Here is a 25,351-nt window from a genome sequence, read left to right on the forward strand (position 1 = left end):
CCTGCTCTTAGAGACAAAGCTCAAAAATTCTGGTTTACTCATTTTGTAGTGGCTACAGAGAATAAAATGGAATCCGGAACTCTAATGAAGATCCACAAGCTTCAGGGTAATAATAAATGCTGAACATCATAGCCCTAGTTACATTCAAGATGCTGATAAAGAGACCTAAAGAAACCTACCTTTTCTCCCCCTCTGCAAAATAATTACAAATAATGTTGTGTCCCTAAAGATTAACCCCTTCTCAAAGATAATTCTGGGTTCATTAAATATTGATGTAGTTCCTGGAGTAAACATAGCTTCAGTGTTTCTGGTTAAAGCTGACACTGCTCAGTTTGATTTTGGTAACTTGATTCCTTTAGTTATCTTCAAAAATAAAAGTTTTAAAAGTCTGTTACTTAAAACTGTATAGAACTAAAACAAAGGAATTCATTCTGCCTTTAGTATTCCAGATGAAGACTTCCTGTTAACAGCAGAATTCCTTCCTTTTAGCACAAAGAGTAGGTGCCTGCCCAGTAAGTACATTGACCAAAATGTTAAAGGTCAGATTTCATAGCTAAACCTAGAACTTGCTAGGTCCTGAAACCCCCTGAGATATTATATGACCTATTTTTAGCTGCTGCCAAATACAATAAAATAAAGTTAACTCTTAAGAGAAGGCATTTCCTTAAAGTCCAAGTAATTGGCATCAAGTCATTATCAAACTCTTTTCTTCCATACTTTCTTAATGTTTACTACATTAGTAACAACCATCAAAACTTAAAGGTTGTGAAAATCAATCTGTCTAGAGCACATCTTTACCCTCCCACAAACTTACTTTCTCCTTCCCATTCACTATAATTCCTTGAACTCTCTTCAGTATTAATTCTGAAAATATGGTAAGTTTCAAGTCTTTTTCAAGATGAACTCAAGAAACTTCCAGCTATTGTTTCATATTCAGATTTTTCTTTCTGGAAAAGACAGCTGTTAGGCTTTTCTGCTTGGTTAGTAACGGGTTATTAATTCTTCCCTGACGTCCTTCAAACTCCTTCAAAGAAAAACTTTTTTTCTAAAAGGTAAAACATGAAATCTTATTGCCCTGATATAAATTAATCCTATTAAGTGAAATTTCTCAAGCACATTATCACTGCTCTAACAAACACTAATCTTTTTTTTAATGACATTCTTTTTTATTTTTTTAAAGATTTTATTTATTTATTCATGAGAGAGACAGAGAGGTAGAGACAGGCAGAGGGAGAAGCTGGCTCCCTGCGGAGCCTGATGTAGAACTCGATCCCAGGACCCCGGGATCACCATGCAAGCCAAAGGCAGATGCTCAACCACTGAGCCCCTAAAATGACATTATTTGATTTTAAAAAGTATCCAATTGTATTTTATTTCTAACTTATAATTGCAAAGTTATTTTGAAGTCTGTCATTAAACTTATAAAACCTATGTCAGGCTGCCACCAAGAGAGGATCAGTAGAAATTTAGTTCTTGCAGTATTTCCTCAATGATACTTTGTGAATCAGAATTTTAAAACAATGTTTTAACTTGGTGCTATTTATTCTTCATACTTTCATTTAGGCAGAAAACTGTTATGAACTCTCAGTGGTTTGTAATGTAAATGCACATCATAAAAGTTAGTGTGAAGAACAATCTGTATTCATGGTAAACAAACTGTTACAAGCTCCTACCCCTCAGCCCCCAAAACCGCCTAAGACTCCAGACTTGAAATCTCTGGATTCATTCACTTAGTCAACCATTTATGCAGTCAAGTGCTATGCTAATCCTATCTGAATCTTCTCTTTTCCTCATCTCTTCATATTCCATATGTGGCCAAGTCCCATCAATGCAAATGTATCCCACTTCTCCTCTTTCTAAATGTTTGCAGCACAGGTCAGGTCCTCATTAACATTTTAAATAACAACCTCCAACATGCACCTAATGGAAGATTATGGAGTCAATGAAACTACTCATAAATAGTGTATAAAGATGAAGGAAATAACTGAAATATGAAGAATATCTGGCCTGCTGGGCACTTTCCCTTAACTTTTCTGCTTTTTGAAAATTTTCTACAGTAAGCAGCTATTCCCCTAAAAGATGAGTTTATTTTTAAAAACTTACTATTTTGGTTAGGTAAGAAATCATTTCTGAGGTTTAAAACTATTCGATATTAGAAACAAACAAAATAAACACCAAAGTATGCAACTATCTAATCCTTTAACCAAGATGTTCTTTAAAAAACAAAAAGGCATTGGGGTCCCTGGCTGGCTAAGTTGGTGGACTATGCAACTCTTGATTTCAGGGTAGTGAGTTCGAGCCCCATGCTGGGTGATTACTTTATAAAAAATCTGAAAAACAGAAAGACACTCATCCATGCTCTCATTTCTATATGCCTAGAAAACCTCTCCTCTTCCATGTCCCAATGAGATTACAATGTCAGCTTTCACAAAATAAGCTGTTCTTACCAATCATTCTTTATCATCCCTCAATTTTCAAAACTCAAGTGATTTACTTCTCCTAAACCCATAATTAAGTCTTTTACCCTTAAAAGCATCAAAGACTTGCCCTTTCCTCTTCAATACCACTGTTACCTGAAGTCATTTTTTCTCTAGCAATCTATCTCTGAGTACAACTAGTAATCTTTAAACTCTTTCATAAAATGACTTATCTTTTTGAAATCTGCAATGGCTCTGTTTGACTCAAGTTTAAATCCTTCAGCCTGTTGTTGGATTACAAATATCCATCCTACCTCACATCTTCTTTCTTCATTATTAGCAGAACTACATAGTTCCTTGGATTTACATGCCTACTCTGTTTTCACTGGGCTATTCCAAATTTTCTATCTAAACTGCCTTTCCTCTGCCCTGTTAACCTAAAGTCCAAGCTCAATCACAGTTCAAGTCCTACCTCTTCCAGCCTACCCTGATCTCTCTTCTGACTCCCTATTGTACTTACAGTCAGTACCACAGAGTATAACAACCGTTCTACTGTGCATATATTGGTTTTGTTCCCCAAGTAAGATACCAGTAAGTCAGAGAAAATGCTGGACACATAAATTGTGTGTTATTACTAAATGAATAAGGGCACCTGCATGGCTCAGTCAGTTAAGCATCTGACTGGATTTCAGTTCAGGTCATGATCTCAGGGTTGAGATCAAGCCCTATGTCGGGACACGTTGGGCATGGAGCCTGCTTAAGATTTTCTCTTTCCCTCTTCCTCTGCCCCTCCTCCCCTAAAAAAAATACTAAATGAATGTTTTCTACATTCCTGCTCCAAACTGTTTGGTGGTGGGGGTTGTGAAAGAGAGAGAAGAGAGAGAGAATCTTAACCAGGCTACACACCCAGCATGGAGCCTGATGCTGGGCTCAATCTCACCACCCTGAGATCATAACTGGAGCCAAAATCAGGAGTCATACACTTTTGACAGACTGAGCCACAGAGGCACCCCTCCAAACTATTTTTAAGTCATCTTGCTTGAAATTTCGTAGGTTAAAAAGTGTCTCTTGTATTTATTTTTATTCTGCCAAGATTTAAAGCCTGCAACTTACCAGGAAAAAAACTATCAGATAAAAAAGTTTAGTTTTCAGCTTGCTTCAGTTTATCTAGTGTAATTCAGTACTTTAGGAATAAAGTAGAATTGTGCGTTTCTCCTTTCTTTTCTGGTCGTTGTACAAGTATCCTCAAGTTAGCAAATATGGAAAACACATTTTAAAAAATTATATGGCTAATATTTTTGTTCCAAAAAGACAGAATTAACACACAATTAACCTAACCATTTGACAGTAAGTTTTTTTTGACCAATCTGGGAAATAATTATTCACCTGGGAAAGCAGCTTTGTTAAGAGAAACAGTACAGGCTGTAGCTGAGGAATGATGCAGTTGCCCATGTTATCTTTACCACACCAAATTCTTCCTCTCCACCTTTCCTTACTCAGGTCTGACTCCAGGTTCTTTGAAACTCTTCCCATTCTACCAAACTTAAACCTAGATTTAATCCGACTATAGACATTAAATTCTCTGGGTTTTCAAGATTTCATAGTGTTAACAGTCTACACAGCCTTCAGGTAAGTACCAACTTTTATTCTTTCACTCAACATAGATTACTTATTATTTGCAAGCTGGCTTAACAAAACTGGCAAAATGGAAAAGTATTTTTCTAGGAGTGTCTGTTGGGTTCCCAAGAAAATCCAGAGAAGAGCATCTTTTTAATTTTTAATAAACCTAAACTAATGTAGAATTCATAAATTTAAGTTACCTGAAGCATGTCTCCCCTGATTCTGTGGCATTCTTTGGAAGAGATCATGGTTGTATTCATAATATCTATAGTCTTCATGTGCACGATCTCCAAGTGGGCGCCTTCTCTGACCATCAAAATAATTATCTGAAAAATAATATCGGGAACCAGAGTCTCCATTTTCAACAGCAAAATTAATTTCTGTTAAAAATGACTGAGAAGAGCCATACTCCCTAGGGACATCTGCTAGACTCCTGGCAAGATAAGAAGGTGCAGATAATCTGTTGCTTTCTCTTCTCATTATTTCATGAGGTGTTCTTTGAATTGGAGTTCTAAGGAAACTCTGGTTTCTTGAAACTATTCCATCTCCAGAAGCTGAAAAGGCATTAGGACTTGAGTCTGGCAGACAGATATCAGTTCGTCTTGGAATTGTTGGACCATGCCGAATAAATGAAGGCATGAGATCTACAATAAAACAGAGTAAAATGATCACTTAAGTAATAACCACACTTTTCAAAAGTTGTTCATTTATATCTATTGCCCCAAAATGAAAAATTTCAATGGACTTAAGCAAATACTGATTTAAGATAGTGCTTAGGTATTTTAAAATTAAGGCCAATATTTTCCCACTCAAATTTATAATTTGTATGAATGGGATAGGTGTAAACTCAGTCAGAATCAAGTGTATTCTGCACACCACCATACATGATGAAATGTCAGTAAGCTTAATTATGGTTAATACTCATGAATAAATGTGTAAAAATAGAAAATAATTTAACAGATACACAGTTACCAACATAATTTAAGATTATTCTTTGTTTTGTTGATTTTACTTCATTTTTAAAATTCCCAAAAATCCTTTTACAACCCCAATCATAATTTCAAAAATATAAACAGAACATAATGCTACTCCCAAACATGTAAAGGTGGATTTCTTTAAAAAGACTTTAAAATAATTAATCTGGTTTCCTCTCAGAATTACGTAGTACTAGTAATCAAAAGCTAGAAAGTAAGAAATTTGGCTATGAAAATTAAAAAAAAAAAGATCTCATTTCAAAGAGGCACATAAATGTTGAATCCGTTCAAAAATGCCAAGCCTAAAACTGGCTTTCTTAAGAACAAGTAATTATAATTCAAAACAGAAGATAACAGTAGAACAATGGCCTTCAGGATACAGTACTTCTGAATACAGAACTTAAGCGGCTTAGATAGGACAGGTTACAAAGCAAATAACTTTATAACATTAAAAAACTAGATTTGGAAACTGTTGTATTCGTTTATTAAGGAAAGAATATAATAATTATTAAAAAGCTTCAGAAGCTAACTCTAAACAAAAATTAATATCCAAATAAACAAGTCTCAAAACTCGATGAAATTAAAACAAAAACAAAATACCATATGAACTTATTTGCTTTAAAGTATAGCTAATATGGGGTGCCTGGGTGGTTCAGTCAGGTAAGGATGGTCCGGACTCTTAGTTTTGGCTCAGGTCATGATCTTATGGGTCCTGAGACAGAGCCCCACTTGGGGCTCCACACTCAGTGGGAAGTCGGCCTGAGATTCTCTCTCTCCCTCTCCCTCTGCCCCAACTCCTGCTCTTTCAAATAAAGGAATCTTTAAAAAAAATAATAAAGTATGGCTAACATAGTTCATGATTTTAAGTAATGTTTAATAAACTTTATTTGCAGCAAATTAAAAGCTATCATAAATTTAGCTGAAAACCTAAGAACATATGTAACTGAAAAATAAACAAATAAAAAAAGGTTTAAAAATCAATTTTCAGGGATGCCTCGGTAGCTCAGTCAGTTAAGCGTCTGACCCTAGACTTCAGCTCAGGCTGTGATCTCAGGATCGTGAGATCAAGTCCCCTATCCAGAACCAAGCTCAGGGGAGTCTACTTCTCTCTCTCTACCCCCCTCCCCCAGCCCCTCCTCCCGCTCGGGCTGGCTTGGGCTCTCTCCCTCTAAAATAAGTAAATAAATCTTTAAAAAAAAGAAATTGGGATGCCTGAGTGGCTCAGTGGTTGAGCGTCTGTCTGCCTTTCAGCTCAGGGCATGGTACTGGAGACCCAGAATTGAGTTTCACATCAGGCTCCCCTTGAGAAGCCTGCTTTCCCTCTGCCTCTCTCTGTCTCTCATGAATCAATAAATAAAATCTTTAAAAAATAAATTTAATTTAATCTAAAAAGAAATCAATTTTCACAGGGGTTCTTAGCTGGCTTAGTAGGAAGAACGAACAGCTCTTGATCTCAGGGTCCTGAGTTTGAGCCCCACGCTCTGTGTAGAGATTACTTAAATAATTTTTTTTTAAATCAATTTTCCGGTTACTGATGTACCCACTGATCTTTTTGTTCTTTAAGAAAGCATTGCAAATAAACGGATAAATCTCTAAGGCTGATGATGTGGTTATTATTTTAAAAACATACGGGTGATGGGCACTGAGGGGGGCACTTGACAGGATGAGCACTGGGTGATATGCTATATGTTGACAAACTGAACTCCAATAAAAAAATTTTTTTAATTAAAAAAAAAAATTTAAACCCTAAAAAAAAAAAAAGGAAAAAAAAATGCTCTCGGGATGCCTGGATGGCTCAGGGATTGAGCGTCTGCCTTCGGCTCAGGTCCCAATCTTCTTCCTCTGCCTAGGTCTCTCCCTCTCTTTCTGTCTCTCTCATGAATAAATAAGTAAAATCTTTTAAAAAAAAAAAAATGCTCTCCACACCTTTCTGTGTGATCTCGGGTAAATACTTCTATGAACAACTTTCCCAATTACAGAATGAGGTAATGCTTAAGTCACAAGGTCAGTAGGAGCTTCCAAGATGGGCACTTACACAAAGTGCCCACTATGCAGTATGAACAAAATACTAGTTCCTTACCTCACAAATGTTCTGAACACACAAGCAAGAATTAAAAATTCCAAAGATTCAGCTGAAAAGGCAGAGTCAAATGCGTAAATTGAAAAGTATGGCGGGGAGGCAGAGAAACAAAACTATTAGAGTTAAAAAAAAAAAAAAAAGTAGTTTTGTCAATTTCTCGTAAAGTACGATAGAAATCATTTTTGTATACTTCGCCTTTTGGGGGGGGGGGGGGAGTCGGGGAAGGGGGTGGTATTTGTAGCAATTCTCACGAAAACAGCCAGCCAGACACACACGAGTTTTGGCTTCTCCACTCCTAAGACTGATGAAACTTTGGATAGCGGCTACAACAGTGACGGCCAACTGTCACCTCCTCACGTCTGCAACCAGCAAAAGAATTCTATGTACAACTTCCAGCACGGATGAGTGACATCCGAAATGTTTGCAAACATAAGCCCTATCCCGAGGTATCTACAAAAGGAAAAAGTGTGCCCCAGCCTAATCACTTTCACCCCTATAGCATCAGGGAATCCTCAATCTAATTGTTTCCGAAACAACCTCTTCTAGTAATCAAAACGAAACACCACGCTGCCCTTGCGGGGCGGGGGGGGGGCGGGGGGGGCAGGGGGGAGGACGGGAAAGTTTGTTATTTTTAGGGAGGCCCACGGGGGAGGGGCTCCTCTAAGTTTCTTACACTTTATCGGCTTTCAAACAATGACCACCACTTCAGGCACAATACAATTTAAAAAAAAAAAAGTCTTTCACGGAGACCAACAGGAAAGAAAAGCCCCGGGGAGCCGCGTCGGGCCAGGTGTGGATGCGCCCCACCCGACACTCACTCCGCAGCAGAGGCGACGTCTCCTTCTTCACGTACTTCCCCTGCACCTCGGCGGGCTTGGACACTTCGTTTTTGGTTTTCTTTCGGGACAGCATCCTTGTGGACGAGGCTCCAAGCCGCGCCAAGCAGCCTCCTCAGGGCTCCGCGAAGGGCGCCCGCCGGCCTCGCCGCCACCTCCGCCGGCGCCGCCGCCTCCTTCCCTCCCGAGCCGCCGCCGCCGCCGCCGCAGCCGCCGCCTCTCCGCAGCCCGGGGTCGCCAGCAGGGACTGCCGCATGTTCGGGGCGCTAAGCGCGCCGGCCGCAACTCAGTCGCTTGTCAGTTCCTTCTCGGAAATCTACTCGCTCCGCGAGGCTGCCCGAGGACACCGTGAGCAGAGGCCAGAAACGCCCGGCCAGGGCCATGGTCCGCCGCGGGCCGCCTAGTAACCGCTACCGCCGCCGCCTCAGCCGCCGCCGCCGCCGCCGCCGCCTACGTCCCGTAAACTTTCCCCGCGGCCGCTGGGAATTCTGGGAAACTCGACGCTGCGCGAGCGCCGCCGCGCCCCTCCCCCACCCCAGCCCCGGGCGCGGCTCGGGCCGCGGGACGCCGGGCGGCGCTGTCCGCTAACGGGCTGGCCCCGCCGCCTCCTCCGAGGAGAAGCGGATCTTGCGGCCGGGAGGGGACGAAGGACGGAGTCCGCCAGACTGAGCGCGGGAGCCCCTTCTGCCCACAGATGTTTCCCCGGGCCCTGGAGGGAGCGCGCGACGCCCCCCGGAGACGCGTTCCCGTCGTCGTCCTTGAGTGAGGACGTCCCTCCTGGAGTTTCTCGGGCGGCTAAATTCAGGTCCGTGACTACGCAGAATGCGGATAGGATTGGAGGACTACTAACCCCGAGGCTAGGGCGGTGACAAAAACATTCAAGATGCCTCTTTTTCTTGAAAAATCACTCTGTTCAGTCCTGATTACAGATAAATCCATCATCACCTGTATGCCACGAAGCATCTCTCTGATAAAAGAAAAACAGGAAAAAAGCAAAATGGAGTTTATACTGCCTTTTACTTCGCTAAATTTGATGTTAGCCTAATACCTCATCGTCACTTTTCTTTGTTACATTGAATAGCCACATATTTCCGCTTGGAATTTAGTATTACAAAATATTTTTAAGGATTTTGAGCACTAAAGGTCAAGACCTGAAATTTTTAATTTAAAATAGAACTTAGGGGCAGCCCCGGTGGCTCAGCGGTTTAGCGCCTGCCTTCGGCCCAGGGCGTGGTCCTGGAGTCCCAGGTTCGAGTCCTCCCAGGATCGAGTCCCACTACATGGAGCCTGCTTCTCCCTCCGCAGATGTCTCTGCCTCTGTGTGTGTGTTTCATGAATAAATAAAATCTTAAAAAAAAAAAAACAACAACTTCTGTTTAACTTAGAGGAGCTGCCAAATGTACACAATAACATTTGGAGAATAAGGGGATGCATTTCCTAGTGAACAGGGTAAGGCTTTGATAACGGAGAATGATTTTCCTGAGGTCGAAAACATCTTAAAAGAGATGCAAAACAATTTTAAAAAAAAAGAAGTTTTTGACTACGTAAGATTAGGAAGATGATCAAATTTTGTTTTGGCAAACAAATTAAGATGTTTTATCTAGTGTCTGTCTCCATCTTTGTATGCTGTTATGCTCCCTTGGTTCAGAGTTTCTCGCAATTAATTCCATAGCCAACAAATACATACTGAGCATCCACTGTGCTAGGCACTGTTCTAAATGCTTCAGATATAGCAATATATACAACAGAGACAGGAATCTCTACTCTCATGGGGAAGAAAGACAATAAAGAAGGAAAATAAGTAAAATATACTGTGTTACATAGTAAAAACTGTGGAAGTGAAAATGAAACAAGAAAAAGAGGGTCAGCGATTTTAGACACTGGTAGAATGATCATGAGAAGGAGATACTGGAGTTACAGGGCAAACTGGATCAGGAAGAGTCAAGTAGCTGGAGTAGAAGAAATTAGTGGGAAACAAATTGGGTAACAATGGCTAGGGCATTCAAGGGTCTTGTGGCTCATTGCAAAGAATTTCATTCTGAGCAGAGGAGTGACATGATCTAACAATGTTGTCATAAGATCACTTTGGATGCTGTGTTGAGAATGGATTGAAAGAACAAGAGTGAAAGCAGGAAGATCAATCAGAAATTCTCGCTCACTTGGAGCAGGGTAACAGCAGTAGAGAGGATGAGAAGTACTCATATTTTGGACTTAGAGCAAACAGAATTTGCTCACAGATTGAACATGAAGTGTAAGAGAAAGAGAAATCAAGGATAACTCCTGTAGGAATGTAATCTTTTTAAATTTTATTTATTCATGAGAAACACAGAGAGGAAAGAGAATGAGGCAGAGACACAGGCAGAGGGAGAAGCAGGCTCCATGCAGGGAGCCGGACGTGGGACTTGATCCTGGGTCTCCAGGACCACACCCAAGGCTGAAGGTGGTGCTAAACTGCTGAGCCACTGGGCTGCCCTGTAAATCTTTTTTTTTTTTTTTTTTTTTTTTTAAGATTTATTTATTTATTCATTCAGAGAGAGCGAAGAGAGAGGCAGAGACACAGGCAGAGGGAGAAGCAGGCTCCATGCAGGAAGCCCAACGTGGACTGCAGGATCACACCCCGGGCTGCAGGCGGCACCAAACCGCTGCGCCACCGGGGCTGCCCTGTAAATCTTAATGATAGAACAGAACAGAGAGCTCAGTACACTGAGAAGAACATAAGAGAAGCATTGACCTGTTCCTATAGCTCAGATAATAAGGCCTAGTACTGAGGGATTGGTCCTGTGGATGAAGAAGGAGTGATGAACAATGGGGTTTTGTCATAGATAGGGTATAGAGGCGGGAGATGAAGGAGGGAAGGGGCCAGGTTTCTGCCCAGGGCTTACCTCAGAAGGATAAGAGAACAAAAGGATATTAGGACTTTGTTTATAAAGCCAGCTCCTCTACATCTGGGGTTTTCCCAAAGACGGAAATACAGGCTAGGCTTTACTTACATGGGGGAAAGAATCAGAATCCTTTTATTTATTTATTTATTTATTTATTTATTTATTTATTTATGATAGTCACACAGAGAGAGAGAGAGGCAGAGACATAGGCAGAGGGAGAAGCAGGCTCCATGCACCGGGAACCCGACGTGGGATTCGATCCCAGGTCTCCAGGATCGCACCCTGGGCCAAAGGCAGGCCCCAAACCGCTGCGCCACCCAGGGATCCCAAGAATCAGAATCTTATAGTAGGAAAAGAATTCTGAGATCAGCCAGGCTAACCTCATTTTATCAATGTGAAACAAAACTGGAAAAATTAAGTGTTTTGCCTCTCATTATATTCCTAGTTAGTGGCAGACTAGTTTTCAGAACTGGAGTTTTCTGTTCCCATGTTGTGCCTTTTTCTGCTGTGGCACAGTAAGAATCCCACTAATATGAGTCCAGACTCTCTCTAACATCGTTTTGAAAGCCATCTGTTTTCCCTACTAAGTACTCTCCCTTTGCAATGCTATTTCAATTCTTTCAATTACAGCACAGAGAAAGCCTCAATTAGGTGCTCTTTTTGAGTTATAATTTGCTGCCTTATCAAGGAGAGTACATTCCAGAATCCACAGTCTGGCGACAATCTCAGCAGTAGCAACACATAGCAGTATGTAAATTTTGAATACAAATCCTTAAATCCAGAGGCTTTGAATTCACATCTGTTTTCTAGAAGTTCCTGGGCTGCTGGGAGTTTTTATTACAGAATCCAGACTTTGCAGCTATAATTCTCCATATACCGCTTTTGGTAAGACTAATACTATATTACATAATAGAGATATTTTCCCCCTTGCAGGTGGTTTCTCAGTGGAGAAAATCAACAATTAGGGACTTACTCATGTCTTAACTATTTTTTTTATTAATTTAGGATTAAAATTTATTTTAAACAAAATGATAAGGTGTGACTCTGGGCGAATCTCATAGCTCTGTGGGTCATAGTTTTCTCATCTGAAAGTGAAGAAATTGGACTAGTTGATTTTCAAAGTGTCTTTCAGCCACACAGTTTTGTGCCAGGTAGGCAGGAGGAAATATACCAAAATTAAAACAGTTGCTCTAGTTGGACAATGGGCATATAGGTGATTTCTCATCTTTAAAAAAAATTTTTTTAAGATTTTATTTATTTATTCATGAGAGACACAGAGAGAGGCAGAGACACAGACATAGGGAAAAGCAGGCTCCCTGCCCTGGGATGATGACCTGAGCCAAAGCTCAACCACTGAGCCACCCAGGGGCCCCTCATCTTTAAAAATATTTATAGTTATTGTTGTTTTCACTAAAATTAAAGAAAGTAAAAGTTACAATATCAGCATTATATAAAATCATCATTAGCATAAAAATAGAATTCCATGTCTGATTGCTGCTTTCAAAGAGAGTCAAGGTTCTTATGCTATTTTTATTTTCTCTTGCTATAAGAGTGTAATTTGAAAGGGTAAATTATCTGATAAAGGATTGTTCAAGGAAGAACTAAATGGCAGTAAGCCTTACATATGAATCTTCTCCTCAAAAAGGGGGAGAGGAGTGTCTACTCTTTAACCCTTTCTCCTGGGACATGTAACAAGATAAACTAAATATGAATCAGGAGGAAGTAGTAATAACTATGTGAGGACCTAGGGCTCTTCAAACCTATAAAGTTTTGTTCTTCCCCTTTGAAGTAGAAGCTTTAGTTGTTTCCTATGAAGGATAAGGATGTGTGATGTTTACACAGTTCTTTTTAATTTAATTTATTTGATAGGGAGAGCAACAAGCAAAGGGAGAAGCAGGCTCCTCGCTGAGCAGAGAGCCCAAGGGAGGGGCTTGAACGGATCATGACCTGAGCCAAAGGCACATGCTTACCTGACTGAGCCACCTAGGTACCCCTGTTTACACCATTCTGAAAATGTAAATGCTTAATATTAGCAACTAAGTTGGATTCCCAAACTCTTATTGCCTGATTAGTCCTCCCTCCCCCCAATAATGTAGAGGTTTAGTATGGTAAATCTGATCAAAAAAAGTCAAGTTCTGTCCCTAAGTTTACCTCTTGTTCCTATATATTGTTATTGCATAGATTTAGAGGTCCTCTGAAACCTTGACAGGTAGCCAAAATGAGTCTTGTAGGTTGACAGTGGTAGTTTTTGACTTCAGTTGTATGTTCTCGTAGGCCTTTCTGTATATCCTTGTCTCTCTAGCCCTGGCAACTTTTTTATTCCAAAATTAGGTCTTATATTCAGCCATTTTCAGTTTTATTTTTAACTGTTCTTTGCAATTATCAATTTTTACTTGACCTATAGTGAGAGGTTGGGTTTTTTTTTGTTTGTTTTTTTGTTTTTTTTGAGAACTCATTAAAAATTTTCCCAGGGCCGTTATTATGGGGGGTGGGGGGCTGTTGACATATACCTAAAATGTGGAAATACCTGCATCCTTTCCTCACTACATGGGAGCCAAGGGATACTTAGAAACACCATCTTTATTCCATCTGCCTAAATAAGCCACACCACTATTTCTCTTTTGCTGTATGTAGCTACTACATGCTGATGCAGAGGCCTCCTGTAAAGATGATGTCCAGAAGTCCCAAATGGAAATTGAGACAATACATTCATCTGTCTTCAGTAGCTATTGGGGATTTCACTAGTCTTTTAATACTGCCATCTCCTACTCCATCCTGTGGCCTCCTCTCTTTCTTCAGAGTCTTCCTGCCTCAAATGCTTTACTTCATTTCATATCTTGTGGGAACTTCAATTATAAAGCAATGAAAATCAGACTAGCATCAGATTTTTCATCAACAAAGACTGCTATAAAACAATGGGACAATGACTTCAAATAAATGAGGGAAAATCAGTTTTAGTGTATAATTCCATATCTAGCCAAAGTGTCAATCAAAAGCAAAAGGAGAGTAAAGATATTTTTTAGTTCATATGAAGGAACTCAGAAAGTATACTTCCCATATATCCTATCCTAGTAAGTTACCAAAGGTAACTTCTTCCAAAATGAGAGAATAAACTCTCACACATACAGATGACAAGCAAAACAAAAAGAGAAAAATAAGGGTTAAAGAAGTAGTGAATCTAATCCAGGAGACTAATGAATGTAAATCTATGTTTCACAACTGGATAACTGGAACTCAATCCAGATTGGAATTGGAATTAAGAGAACTCTAGGAGGTAGTACCTAGGAAAAGATAGAATTTAAGAAATATGTACAATTTGGAACAAATTAAGATGATAAAGGCTGAAGTTTCAGGGATAAAAGAAAGGCAATGAAACACGAAAAACTTGTGGGAATACAATAGCATGGTCCTTCTGCAAAGGACCTACTTGAGGGTGAAATCCAATAAACTAAGAGATTTGTCCAGATTTAAAATTGAGGGATGCCTGGGGGGTGCAGTTGGTTAGGTGCCTAGCTCTTGTTTTAGGCTTGGGTCATGATCTCAGGGTCATGGGATTGAGTTCCATGTTGGGCTCTAGGCTCTGTGCTCAGTACAGAGTCTGCTTCAGATTCTCTCTTCCTCTCTGCCCCTCCTGCTCGTGTTTGCACTCTCTCTCTAACATAAATAAATCTTCTAAAAAAATTGAAATTGGTATTGAAGGAGTAGTTGAAAATGAACTGGTGGTGGTTAGCATTAAATACATTTTACTATAGAAAAGACTAAACAGTTGTGGGAATTAAGACTGCTAAGGAAATCAGGCTTTTGTCTTGTGCTTTCTTATATCACTGCATCTTTAAAATTTTTTACTTTAAAAAGCTAGTGTCTTTAAAAACTTAATCCAGACCTTGAGTTTAGTCAAGACAGGTCTAAACAGGTCATTAAATATCAGGATCCTTTGTCTTTGGCTGGTGATGCTGTTTACCTCGTGCTAAACAAGTTGAGGAACTAGAAATAACAATGTAGACAAAGAGCAGATTCAGTGGCCTGAGGAAATGGGAGGGCATAAATAGGAGGTTGTAGTCAGAGGGGAATTTTATGAGTTTAAAATGATAAGTTACCAGCTGTGAAACTTTAGCCAGTAGTTGGGAGTAGAGTGGAAGTGATAGAATTGAGAAAGAAATGTGAAGATATCATGTCAGAAGACATGGAATCTGGCAAAAAAAACAAAAACAAAACAAAAAACTATGAGCCATTGAAAAAGAGTGAAGGGAATGTCTCAGAAATCACTGGAAAAGAAGGATGAAAGGATGGAATAAAGGGCATAAAAAACCCAGATTTCTTCCTTATGATTAATGTATTACAACAAGGCCTCTGAATTTTATTAACTTCTATTGAGAAGTTCTGTTTGGAACTTCTATTCTAAATCACGCAGTAGTAACATTCAAATACTATATTTCTCTGATGTATTGCACTGTTAACTTCATAATGCTATTAGGCTTCTAAACTGACATTTGGAATTTCCATAATAGTCTCCTCCAAATTAAGAACGCATATAGACTTGATGCCAAGCCTGACTATCTTATACATGATTAATTAATAGAACTGAATGATCGTATCTGGCAACCAGAGAGTTTTCTTAATTATAGTATCAGTGATTTTTCCAGTGACATCATTGAGGATATTTCTTATGTGGGTTTACAATGGCTGAGAATGTAGAGGGAAGAAAGGAATTTCAAACTCCTTTCTTTATTGTCTTCATTTCTCTTACCCCATAAACACATCATCGTTCACATAAAAACTGCTCCTTTCTAAATCCCAAAATTTATTTGATTCTAATAGTAGTATTAATAAGTAATATTTGAACTCTGACACTACTGAGTGCAATATGAGGATACATGGTTGGACAGTCCAAATAAAGAACAAGCAGTGTAGCTTTTGTTGAAGTTATGGAGAAATTCTTCCACAATCAAGTTAGTGATTGGTTTCTCATGTGAACATCCTTCTAGTTGAATCCCTGTGCATATTTCTATGAATTAAGCTTTTAAAATTAGAATCCTTGGGTCAGAGTGGATTATGTTAGCGATGGGGTGCCAGAGGCTTCACATTTCTTTTCTGTCTTTGTGTCTTCCCGCTTGACTTAGGGCTTCCCTAAGTACTCCTCCTCAGAGGATATGTCTTGCAGCTTTTTCAGTTATAATCTGCTGTTAATTTATTGCTGTGGCTGTGAATTGTTGGGGAGAGGGAGCATTCTATAGTCTGCCAGTTATCTCTCAGTCTTTTAGTGGGCCTGTGACCCAACATTGTGGGCCTCACAAGTGTTTTTCCAGTGGGATAGCTTTTATCTCCTTCCCCTACTCCCTTCCCTGGCTATAGTATTCCAAATTAGCCAAATCTATTTCCTTAAAGATCTGACCACTGTTGCATATTTTTCTCCCACCAGTTGGGTAATCAGAAAGGCTAGAGGGCACTAGAGTGGGAGGAAATTCCTTTCCTCTGTCTGATAGAAAGATCCAGCAAAGTCTTTTTTTCTGGAAAGTAGGTTTTTGTTATGAGGAAGACCTATGGTGAAGGCTCTGGATGTATTCCTCAATGATCCATCTTCTCCTCTCTTTGTAAGGGCCAAAAGGGAATCTTTCTCAGATCTCTACGATGAGAACCTGATAGGGCTTCCTGAGGCAAAGTGAAGAAAAGTGTGGGAGCTCCCCTAAAACTGTGATATTGAGAAACTTTAATATCATGCTGGTCTCATACTCAGTCTCAATCAAGTAGCCAAAATTGTCATTTAAGGTCCTGTTTATGGCACAACCAGCTTCAGCTCTAGGCAAGCAGATCTCAGCTGTGACTGTTTGGATAAACCTTTAGATTTTGATATGGCTTTTTGCTACAAGACCTTCATTCTCTGGTGGCTCTGAGAAATATCTCTGATTTTCATTTATCTAGCTTTTTCTTATTGTAAGGACAGAATGAAGACCCAGAAGCTTTTTTCCATGGCAAAACTGAAACCACAAGTCCCTCACTGAACTTGTGGACTCATTGAAATAATTTTTAATGGTTCTTGAGTGATTGTGTCATTTTTTCAATCTTCATAGTCCTCCCTTTCAGCAGGCTTCTCTAACAGCAGAAACTAAGCTGTGTCTCTCACATACAAGATCCTTCAGAAGGAACGAAAGTACCTTGATTCTGTGTAGCCAAACAAAACGCTGTACCAAATGTGTGATAGCAAAATTTAAAGGATATTTTTCTTGAGTGGGTATATATATCATTAGATTGATGTAATTAGAATTCTGGTTGTTTTATACATACTGGGTGATCTTTTGGAACATTTTAGATGTCACTCTCCAACCTAAAGATCATAAGTTGCTTGCCATTTTTTTTAGGATACAGACAAAAATGTTATTACTTGATCTGGTCTTGACTTTGTACAGCCTTATTTGATGCCACCATTCTCTTTATTCAATAAAGAGTTCAGACAAAGTCTGCCTAATATATACTTTCACAAAAAAAATATTATTTTTATAATTTATTTTTATAAATTTATTTTATTTTTTATTTTATTTTTTTTGATGCAAACACATGAGGGTTTATTTACAAGCTTGAGCTTGGGTCCAAGTGTACCCGAAACAGCAGAACAGGGACTTGGACCCCGAGGTGGGTTCCAGCTCAGTTTTATGGGCTGGTCTAGGCGACCTCCAGAAGGGATGGAGGAATTTCTCAAGTTCTGTTTACATTCTGATATGGGGCTTTCAAGGGCATTGAGCTCTGTTCTCATTCCGATATGGGACTTTCTAGGGCGTTAAGCTGTAAGCTGTTTTTTCCTGTAACTGAAGTAAGTTTTGTTTTGTTTTGTTTTGTTTTGCTTTTTTTTTTTTTTTTGGACCCCAAAATTTTTTTTAATTAAAAAAAAAAAACAAGAAGTTAATAGGTCACAAGATCAAATCGGGTGAAAGCTTGCTGGGCTACTTTCAAGCAAACTTGGGATGAAATCATAGTACCGTATGAGGGCACTGATTCTCTGGCATCATTCTCTCCACATAACACCTGGCTGCTATGGTCAATATATAACGTTCAGCCATCCAAGTGAATTCTTTCTTCCCAACCAGGAGGAAGAGGGCCAAGGTCATTGGGGTTTAAGGATGCCTTTGACCACATATGTACTGGAAATTTCAGGAGTGGATCTTCCCACGTTGTAGTCTTTGTGTTATGGTCAATGAAGAAGGGCCGGCCGTTGGGCGCTATCCTCATTTCCCAGCTGGACGGCAGGAAGCTCTGTGTGACTTTGTGTTGTGGTTTGGGGGAGTTGTAAGGTGATGGCTGTGGGGACTGTGGATTGGAAAGGGTATCTTTTTTTTTTTTTCACTATGAAAATGCTTTAATGGTGGCATCTGTACAGCATGTGACATCCAGACAGGAAAAAGAGCGAGTGCACACAGAGACACGGCTATCAGAGAACAGGTTGTGAGCAAATAAAGAGTTCACACAGCTTCCACACGCTTTACCAGGTATCAGCTCTAGGCTACCTCCTCCTCCGCCTCCTCCTCGAACTCCCCCCTCCTCCTCGGCCGTAGCATCCTGGTACTGCTGGTACTCAGACACCAGGTCATTCATGTTGCTCTCGGCCTCAGTGAACTCCATCTCGTCCATGCCCTCACCCATGTACCAGTGTAGGAAGGCCTTGCGCCGGAACACGGCCGTGAACTGCTCTGAGATGCGCTTGAACAGCTCCTGGATGGCTGTGCTGTTGCTGATGAAGGTGGCGGACATCTCTAGCCCCCGGGGTGGGATGTCACAGACAGCTGTTTTCACGTTGTTGGGGATCCACTCGACGAAGTAGCTGCTGTTCTTGTTTTGGACGTTCAGCATCTCTCGTCCACCTCCTTCATGGACTTGCGGCCCCTGAATACTGCGGCCACAGTCAGGTAGCGGCCATGGCAGGGGTCACAGGCAGCCATCATGTTCTTAGCATCAAACATCTGCTGGGTGAGCTCGGGCACCGTCAGGGCCCGGTACTGCTGGCTACCTCGGCTGGTCAGTGGGGCGAAGCCGGGCATGAAGAAGTGCAGGCGGGGGAAGGGGACCATATTGGCAGCCAGCTTGCGCAGGTCAGCATTGAGCTGGCCAGGAAAGCGCAGGCAGGTGGTAACCCCACTTATGGTGGCAGACACCAGGTGGTTGAGGTCCCCATAGGTAGGTGTGGTCAGTTTTAGGGTTCTGAAGCAGATATCATAGCCTCGTTATCAATGCAAAAGGTTTTCGTCTAGATAATGTCATCCGAAAGGTGTCTACATCTTAATTCCCAGAACCTATGAATATGGAACCCTAACGTGGTAAAGGGATTTTGCAGATGTGATTAAGGATCTTGAGATAGGGAAAGTAGCTTGGATTCTCCAAGTGGGCCCAATGTAATCACAAGGGTCTTCATAAGAACAGAAGGCAATGTAATGGTGGAAGCAAGGGGTTGGAGTGATGTAAGAGCTGTGAGCTAAGGAACAGATAAGGAACATAGGTTAGCGTTGTCCATAAGCTGAAAAAGCCAAGAAAGTTAATTATCCCCTGGGGGTGGGGGCGGAGAGGGGGGGCTCAAGAAGGAACCAGCTGTGCTGACACTTGGACTTTAGCCCCTTCAAATGGAATTTGAACTTCTAATTGTGAGTGACAGATTTGTTTTGTTTTCCACCACTAAATTTGTGATAACTTGTTAATAAAAACTAATGCAAATAGCTTGCAAATAGTTTCAAGGTTTTGATCACTGCATTTCCTATCAGCATTGTGTGAGAGTGTGTCTCCTTAATCTCCTAAAGAGTGCAGAAAGGGGGGATCCCTGGATGGCTCAGTGGTTTAGTGCCTGTTTGGCCCAGGGCGTGATCCTGGAGTCCCAGCATCGAGTCCCAGCATCGAGTCCCGGCATCGAGTCCTGGCATTGGGGATCGAGTCCTGGGATCGAGTCCCGCGTCAGGCTCCCGGCATGGAGCCTGCTTCTCCCTCCTCCTTTGTCTCTGCCACTCTCTCTCTCTCTCTCTCTATCATGAATAAATTTTAAAAAAAAAAAAAGGGAGTGCAGAAAGGAGTGTGGCCCTGACAATATTTTAATTTTAGCCCAATGGGACCTATGTTACACTCCAAACTTAGAGAACGAAATTGTTTAAGCCTGTAAATTTGTGGTAATTTGTTACAGCAGCAAGAGATAAATAATACATTGGCCCATGTAGTTAGAATTTCTAGTACTCTTCATTTTGTTGTTGTTATTTTTTAGATCCACATTTCTGATTGGTATAATTATTTCACCTATGTAAAAGTTTTCCTTTAATATCTTTAGTAGTGTAGGTCTATTGTTGATTTAATATTATAGCTTGCTTATATCTGAAAAGGTCCTTTGACATTTTTAAAGTTTTTTGTTTTTATTTTTTCTTTGGGTAAGATATTCTAGGCTAGAATCCTCTTTATCTTCTTAGTAGATGGTATCCCAATACATTGCTTGCATTCTTTTTGATGAAAAAATTGTTGTCATCTTTACTTTTTCCTCTTTATGTAGTAGGTTCTGAAAAAATGAGTGGGAAACAGATTTAAAACCAATGGTTTATGATACTAGATATATGTATTCTTTGGTGAAAAATGAAACAAATGACAGCAGATTGATAAAATTATGTTTGCCTGTAGGCTAACTATAAATAACATATAGTAATGGTTCTCAAACTTTTTGGCCTCAGGACTACTTTGTACTCTTAAGAATTATTGAAGACATTAAAGAGATTTTGCTTATATGGATTATATCTGTCAATATTAATGACCATATTAGAATTGAATTTGAGAAAAATTTTAAAGTATTATTTTATAATAACATTATATGTTAACACAAATAATGTATTTTTGTGAAAAATGACCATATTTCCAAAACAAAAATATTTGGTGAGAAGAGCTATAAAGAAATCTCTTTAGGGGTACCTGGCTGGCTCAGTCAGTAGAGCATGCAATTCTTGACTTCAGGGTCATGAGTTCAAACCCCAAATTGGGCAGGGAGCCTATTTTAAAAAAAGAATAAATAAAAGAGAAATCTCTTTAAAGTCTGGGTTAATACACAATAGCTGAATTATCTCATCTATTTCTGCATTCAGTCTGTTGTATATATGCATTGTTTTGGTGGAAGTTATGTGAAGAATGTCTGGACTCACATGTTAAGTAGTTGGAAAGAGGGTGAATATTTTAATATCTTTTTCAGATAATTGTGGATATTAGTCACTGATACCAAACCACATTCAACAAACAGTAGTTTCTCAAAAAGTAAGTTGTTGGGGTTTTTTTTTAAAGATTTTATTTATTTATTCATGAGAGACACACAGAGAGAGAGGCAGAGACACGGGCAGAGGGAGAAGACTCCATGCAGGGAGCCCAATGTGGGACTTGATCCCGGGTCTCCAGGATCAGGCCCTGGGCCAAAGGCAGTGCTAAACCGTTGAGCCACCCAGGCTGCCCCTCAAAAGTAAGTTGTAATGTGGAATCAGAAACTAATGAACTTTTTGGGTTCTCCTACATTAATATCTATTGTCTGTCCTAGACTTTGGATCTTTTTATCTTGGCAAGATTTTTCTTTCTTTCTTTCTTTCTTTCTTTCTTTCTTTCTTTCTTTCTTTCTTTCTTTCTTTCTTTTTTGAGAGAAAAAGAGAGAGAGAGAAACACAGCATGAGCTGGATGGCAGGGGCAGAGGGAGAGGGAGAGATAGAATCTTACGCAGGCTCTATGCCCAGTGTGGAAGCCTGACCCCAGGGCTTAGCTTCACCACCCTGAGATCATGACCTGAGCTGAAATCAAGAATTAGATGCTTCACTGACTGAGCCACCCAGGCACTCCTTGGCAAGATTTTATAACCTCATGCATTAATCAAATATTGCTTACTAAATTGCGTACATCTTCTAATTCTGATGTATATCATTATATAATATCTTAAAAGCACATTGTAAAAGATTACCACTGATTTAACCCAAGAAGTCTTTAAGTATCAGGAAGTATGGCAAAGCCACCATGGCAGATATAGGTTTTTTTCAAAATTCTAGTTTTCTCTTGAAAGCTTAAACTTAGCCATTGACAACAAATATAATCAGTTCTTTTTTTTTTTTTTAAAGAACTATTTATTTATTTATTCAGAGAGAGAGAGAGGGGCAGAGACACAGGCAGAAGCAGACTCCATGCAGGGAGCCCAACATGGGACTCAATCCCAGGTCTCCAGGATCACAGTCCAGGCTGCAGGCGGCACTAAACCGCTGCGCCACCAGGGCTGCCCTATAATCAGTTCTTAAAATTGTAGGCTTACTTCATTTTTATGAACTGTCCCAATGGATAAAGAAGATGTGCTATATATGATGGAAATTACTCAGCCATTAGAAACGGCGAATACCCACCATTTGCTTCGACATGGATGGAGCTGAAGGGTATTATGCTGAGTGAACTAAGTCAATCAGAGAAGGAAAATCATCATTTGGTTTCGCTCATATGGGGAATATAAAAAGTAGTGAAAGGGATTATAGGAGAAAGGAGAGAAAATTAATGGGAAAAAATAGAGAGGGTGACAAAATGTGAGACTCCTCTATCTCTGGGAAACGAACAAGGGGTAGTGAAAGGGCAGGTGGGCAGGGTAATGGGGTGACTGGGTGATGGGCACTGAGGGGGGCACTTGACAGGATGAGCACTGGGTGTTATACTATGTGTTGGCAAATCGAACTCCAATAAAAAAAATATGTACATATATACATATAGAACTGTCCAGATATCAAAATCTAAATAACTATAGCTTGTCTGCCTGTCATTCTCCACCCCCCTTTATTGAGGGATAATTGACATGTTACTTTGTAAGTTTAAGGTGCACAACTTGATGATTTGATATATGAATATATTTTGAAATGATTAACATAATTTTAGTTAACATATCCATCACCCTATGTAGTTATAGTGCATGTGTGTGTTGAGAACTCTTTAGGACTTATTCACTTAGCAATTTTCAAATAAACAATACAGCATTGTTAACTATAATCACCATGCTGTGTACTACATTCCCAGAATGTGTTCATCTTATAACTGGAAATGTATACCCTTTGATCACCTTCACCCATTTCCTCCACCTCCACCACAGCTCTGACTCTGGCAACCACCAGTCTACTCTGTTCTATGAATTTAGTTTAATTTAGTTAGAATTTGGTTTCTTTCTTTTATTAGATTCCACATAAAATGAGACCATATGGTATTTGTCTTTATTTGACTTATTTCACTTAGCATAGTGCCCTCAACATCCATCCACATTGTCACAAATGGCAAGATTTTCTTCAATTTTTTTTTTGTTCTGGCTGAATAATATTCCATGATACATATACACACAACACCACATTTTCTTTATCCATTCATCCCTTGAGGGACACTCGAGGTTGCTTCATGTCTTGGCTATTATTAAAAAGTGCTACAGTGAACATGGGGGTACAGATATCTTTTTGACCTAGTGTTTTCATTTTCTTCAGATAAATACCCAGAAGTGGAATTGCCAGATATATGATAGTTCTAGTTTTAATTTTTTAACTTTTTTTAAAATTTTTATTTATTTATGATAGTCACAGAGAGAGAGAGATAGAGGCAGAAACACAGGCAGAGGGAGAAGCAGGCTCCATGCACCGGGAGCCCGACGTGGGATTCGATCCCAGGTCTCCAGGATCGCGCCCTGGGCCAAAGGCAGGCGCTAAACCGCTGCGCCACCCAGGGATCCCTAGTTTTAATTTTTTAATGTCTCTATTTAATTTTTTAATTCCAGTATAATTAACATAGAGTATTATAGAAGTTTCATATGTACAATATAGTGATTCAACAATTCTGTATATTGCTCAGTGCTCATCATAAGTGTAATCTTAACCTTTACCTACTTCACCCATTGCCCCACTCACTTCCCCTCTGGTAACCACCAGTTCTCTATATTTAAGAGTCTGTTTTTGGTTTTTTTTGGTTTGTATCTTTTTAAAATTTGTTTCCTAAATTCCACATATGAATGAGGTCATATGGTATTTGTCTTTGACTTATTTGACTTAGCACTATACTCTCTAGATCCATTCCTATTGTTGCAAATGGCAAGAGTTCATTCTTTATTATGGCTGGGTAATATTTCATTATACATGTATATGTATATGGCACATCTTTACTCATTCATCTATCAATGGACACTTGAGTGTCTTCCATATTTTGGCTATTGTAAATAAATAGCAGTAAACATATATGTACATATATCTTTCCAAACCAGTGTTTTTTGCATTCTTTGGGTAAATAAATACCATTTAGCAGAATTATTGGATCATATGGTAATTCTATTTTTAATTTTTTGAGGAACTTCTATACTGTTTTCCACAGTGGCTCTACCAGTTTGCATTCCCACCAACAGTGCACAAGGGTTCCTTTTTTCTCCATATCCTTGTCAATACTTGTTGTTTCTTACATTTTTTATTTTTCCATTCTGACAGGTGTGAGGTAATATCTCATTGTGCTTTTGATTTGCATTTCCCTGATGATGAATACTGTTGAACATCTTTCCATGTGTCTGTTGGCTATCTGTATGTCTTCTTTGGAGAAATGTCTATTCATGTCTTCTGCCCATTTTTTAATTGGATTTTTTTTTGATGTTGAATTGTAGAAGTTCTTTATATATTTTGGATGCTAACCCCTTATTGGATATTGCATTTGCAAATATCTTTTCTCACTCGGTAGCTTGTCTTGTTTTTTTTTTTTTTTTTTTTTTTATTCATTAGAGACAGAGAGATTCTGGCAATTCCACTTCTGGGTATTTATCAGAAGAAAATGAAAACACTAGGTCAAAAAGATATCTGTACCCACTGTAGCACTTTTTAATAATAGCCAAGACATGAAGCAACCTCGAGTGTCCCTCAAGGGATGAATGGATAAAGAAAATGTAGTGTTTGTGTATATGTCTCATGGAGAGAGAGAGAGAGAGAGAGAGAGAGAGAGAGAGAGAGAGGCGGAGACACAGGCAGAGGGAGAAGCAGGGTCCATGTAGGAGCCTGATATGAGACTCGATCCCAGAACTCCAGGATCACACCCTGGGCCAAAGGCAGGCGCTAAACCGCTGAGCCACCCAGGGATCCCCAAGTTGTCTTGTTTTCTTGATTATTCCCTTTGCTATGCAGAAATTTCTTGTTTTGATATAGTATCAATAGTTTACTTCTGGTTTTGTTCCAGTTGCCTCAGGAGATCAGTCTAGATCAGCCAGTGTCAGAGAAATTACTATGATCTCTTCCAGGATTTTTATTATATCAAGTCTCACATTTAGGTCCTTGATCCATTTTGAGTTTATTTTTGTTTATGGTGCAAGAAAGTGGTCCAGTTTCATTCTTTTGCATGTAGCTCTTCAAGTTTCCCAGCACCATTTGTTGAAGAGACTTTCTTCTAATTGCATATTCTTGCCTCCTTTGTGGTAGATTAATTGACTGTATAATTGTGTATTTATTTCTGGGCTTTCTGTTCCATTGATCTATATGTCTGTTTTTTTAATGCCAGTACCGTACTGTTTTGATAACTACAGCTATGT

At 39.7% G+C, this 25,351-nt stretch overlaps 1 protein-coding gene and 1 pseudogene across 1 annotated transcript in view; both read right to left on the reverse strand.

Annotated features, from left to right (window-relative positions):
• The window catches only part of SAV1 (salvador family WW domain containing protein 1), a 29,457-nt gene extending 21,016 nt beyond the window's left edge, over positions 1-8,441 (reverse strand). Inside the window, exons 1-2 of the mRNA XM_072761509.1 lie at positions 7,910-8,441; positions 4,238-4,681 (exon numbers count right to left, since the gene is read on the reverse strand). Coding sequence (XP_072617610.1) covers positions 4,238-4,681; positions 7,910-8,003 — 538 coding nt within the window. The 5' untranslated portion in view covers positions 8,004-8,441. The remainder of the gene's footprint in view (positions 1-4,237; positions 4,682-7,909) is intronic.
• A 9,855-nt stretch (positions 8,442-18,296) lies between these two features.
• On the reverse strand, positions 18,297-23,690 carry LOC112921309 (tubulin beta chain-like; annotated as a pseudogene).
• Positions 23,691-25,351: the final 1,661 nt, after the last annotated feature.

The sequence above is a fragment of the Vulpes vulpes genome, chromosome 6, assembly GCF_048418805.1.
Source record: "Vulpes vulpes isolate BD-2025 chromosome 6, VulVul3, whole genome shotgun sequence".
Taxonomy (NCBI): domain Eukaryota; kingdom Metazoa; phylum Chordata; class Mammalia; order Carnivora; family Canidae; genus Vulpes; species Vulpes vulpes.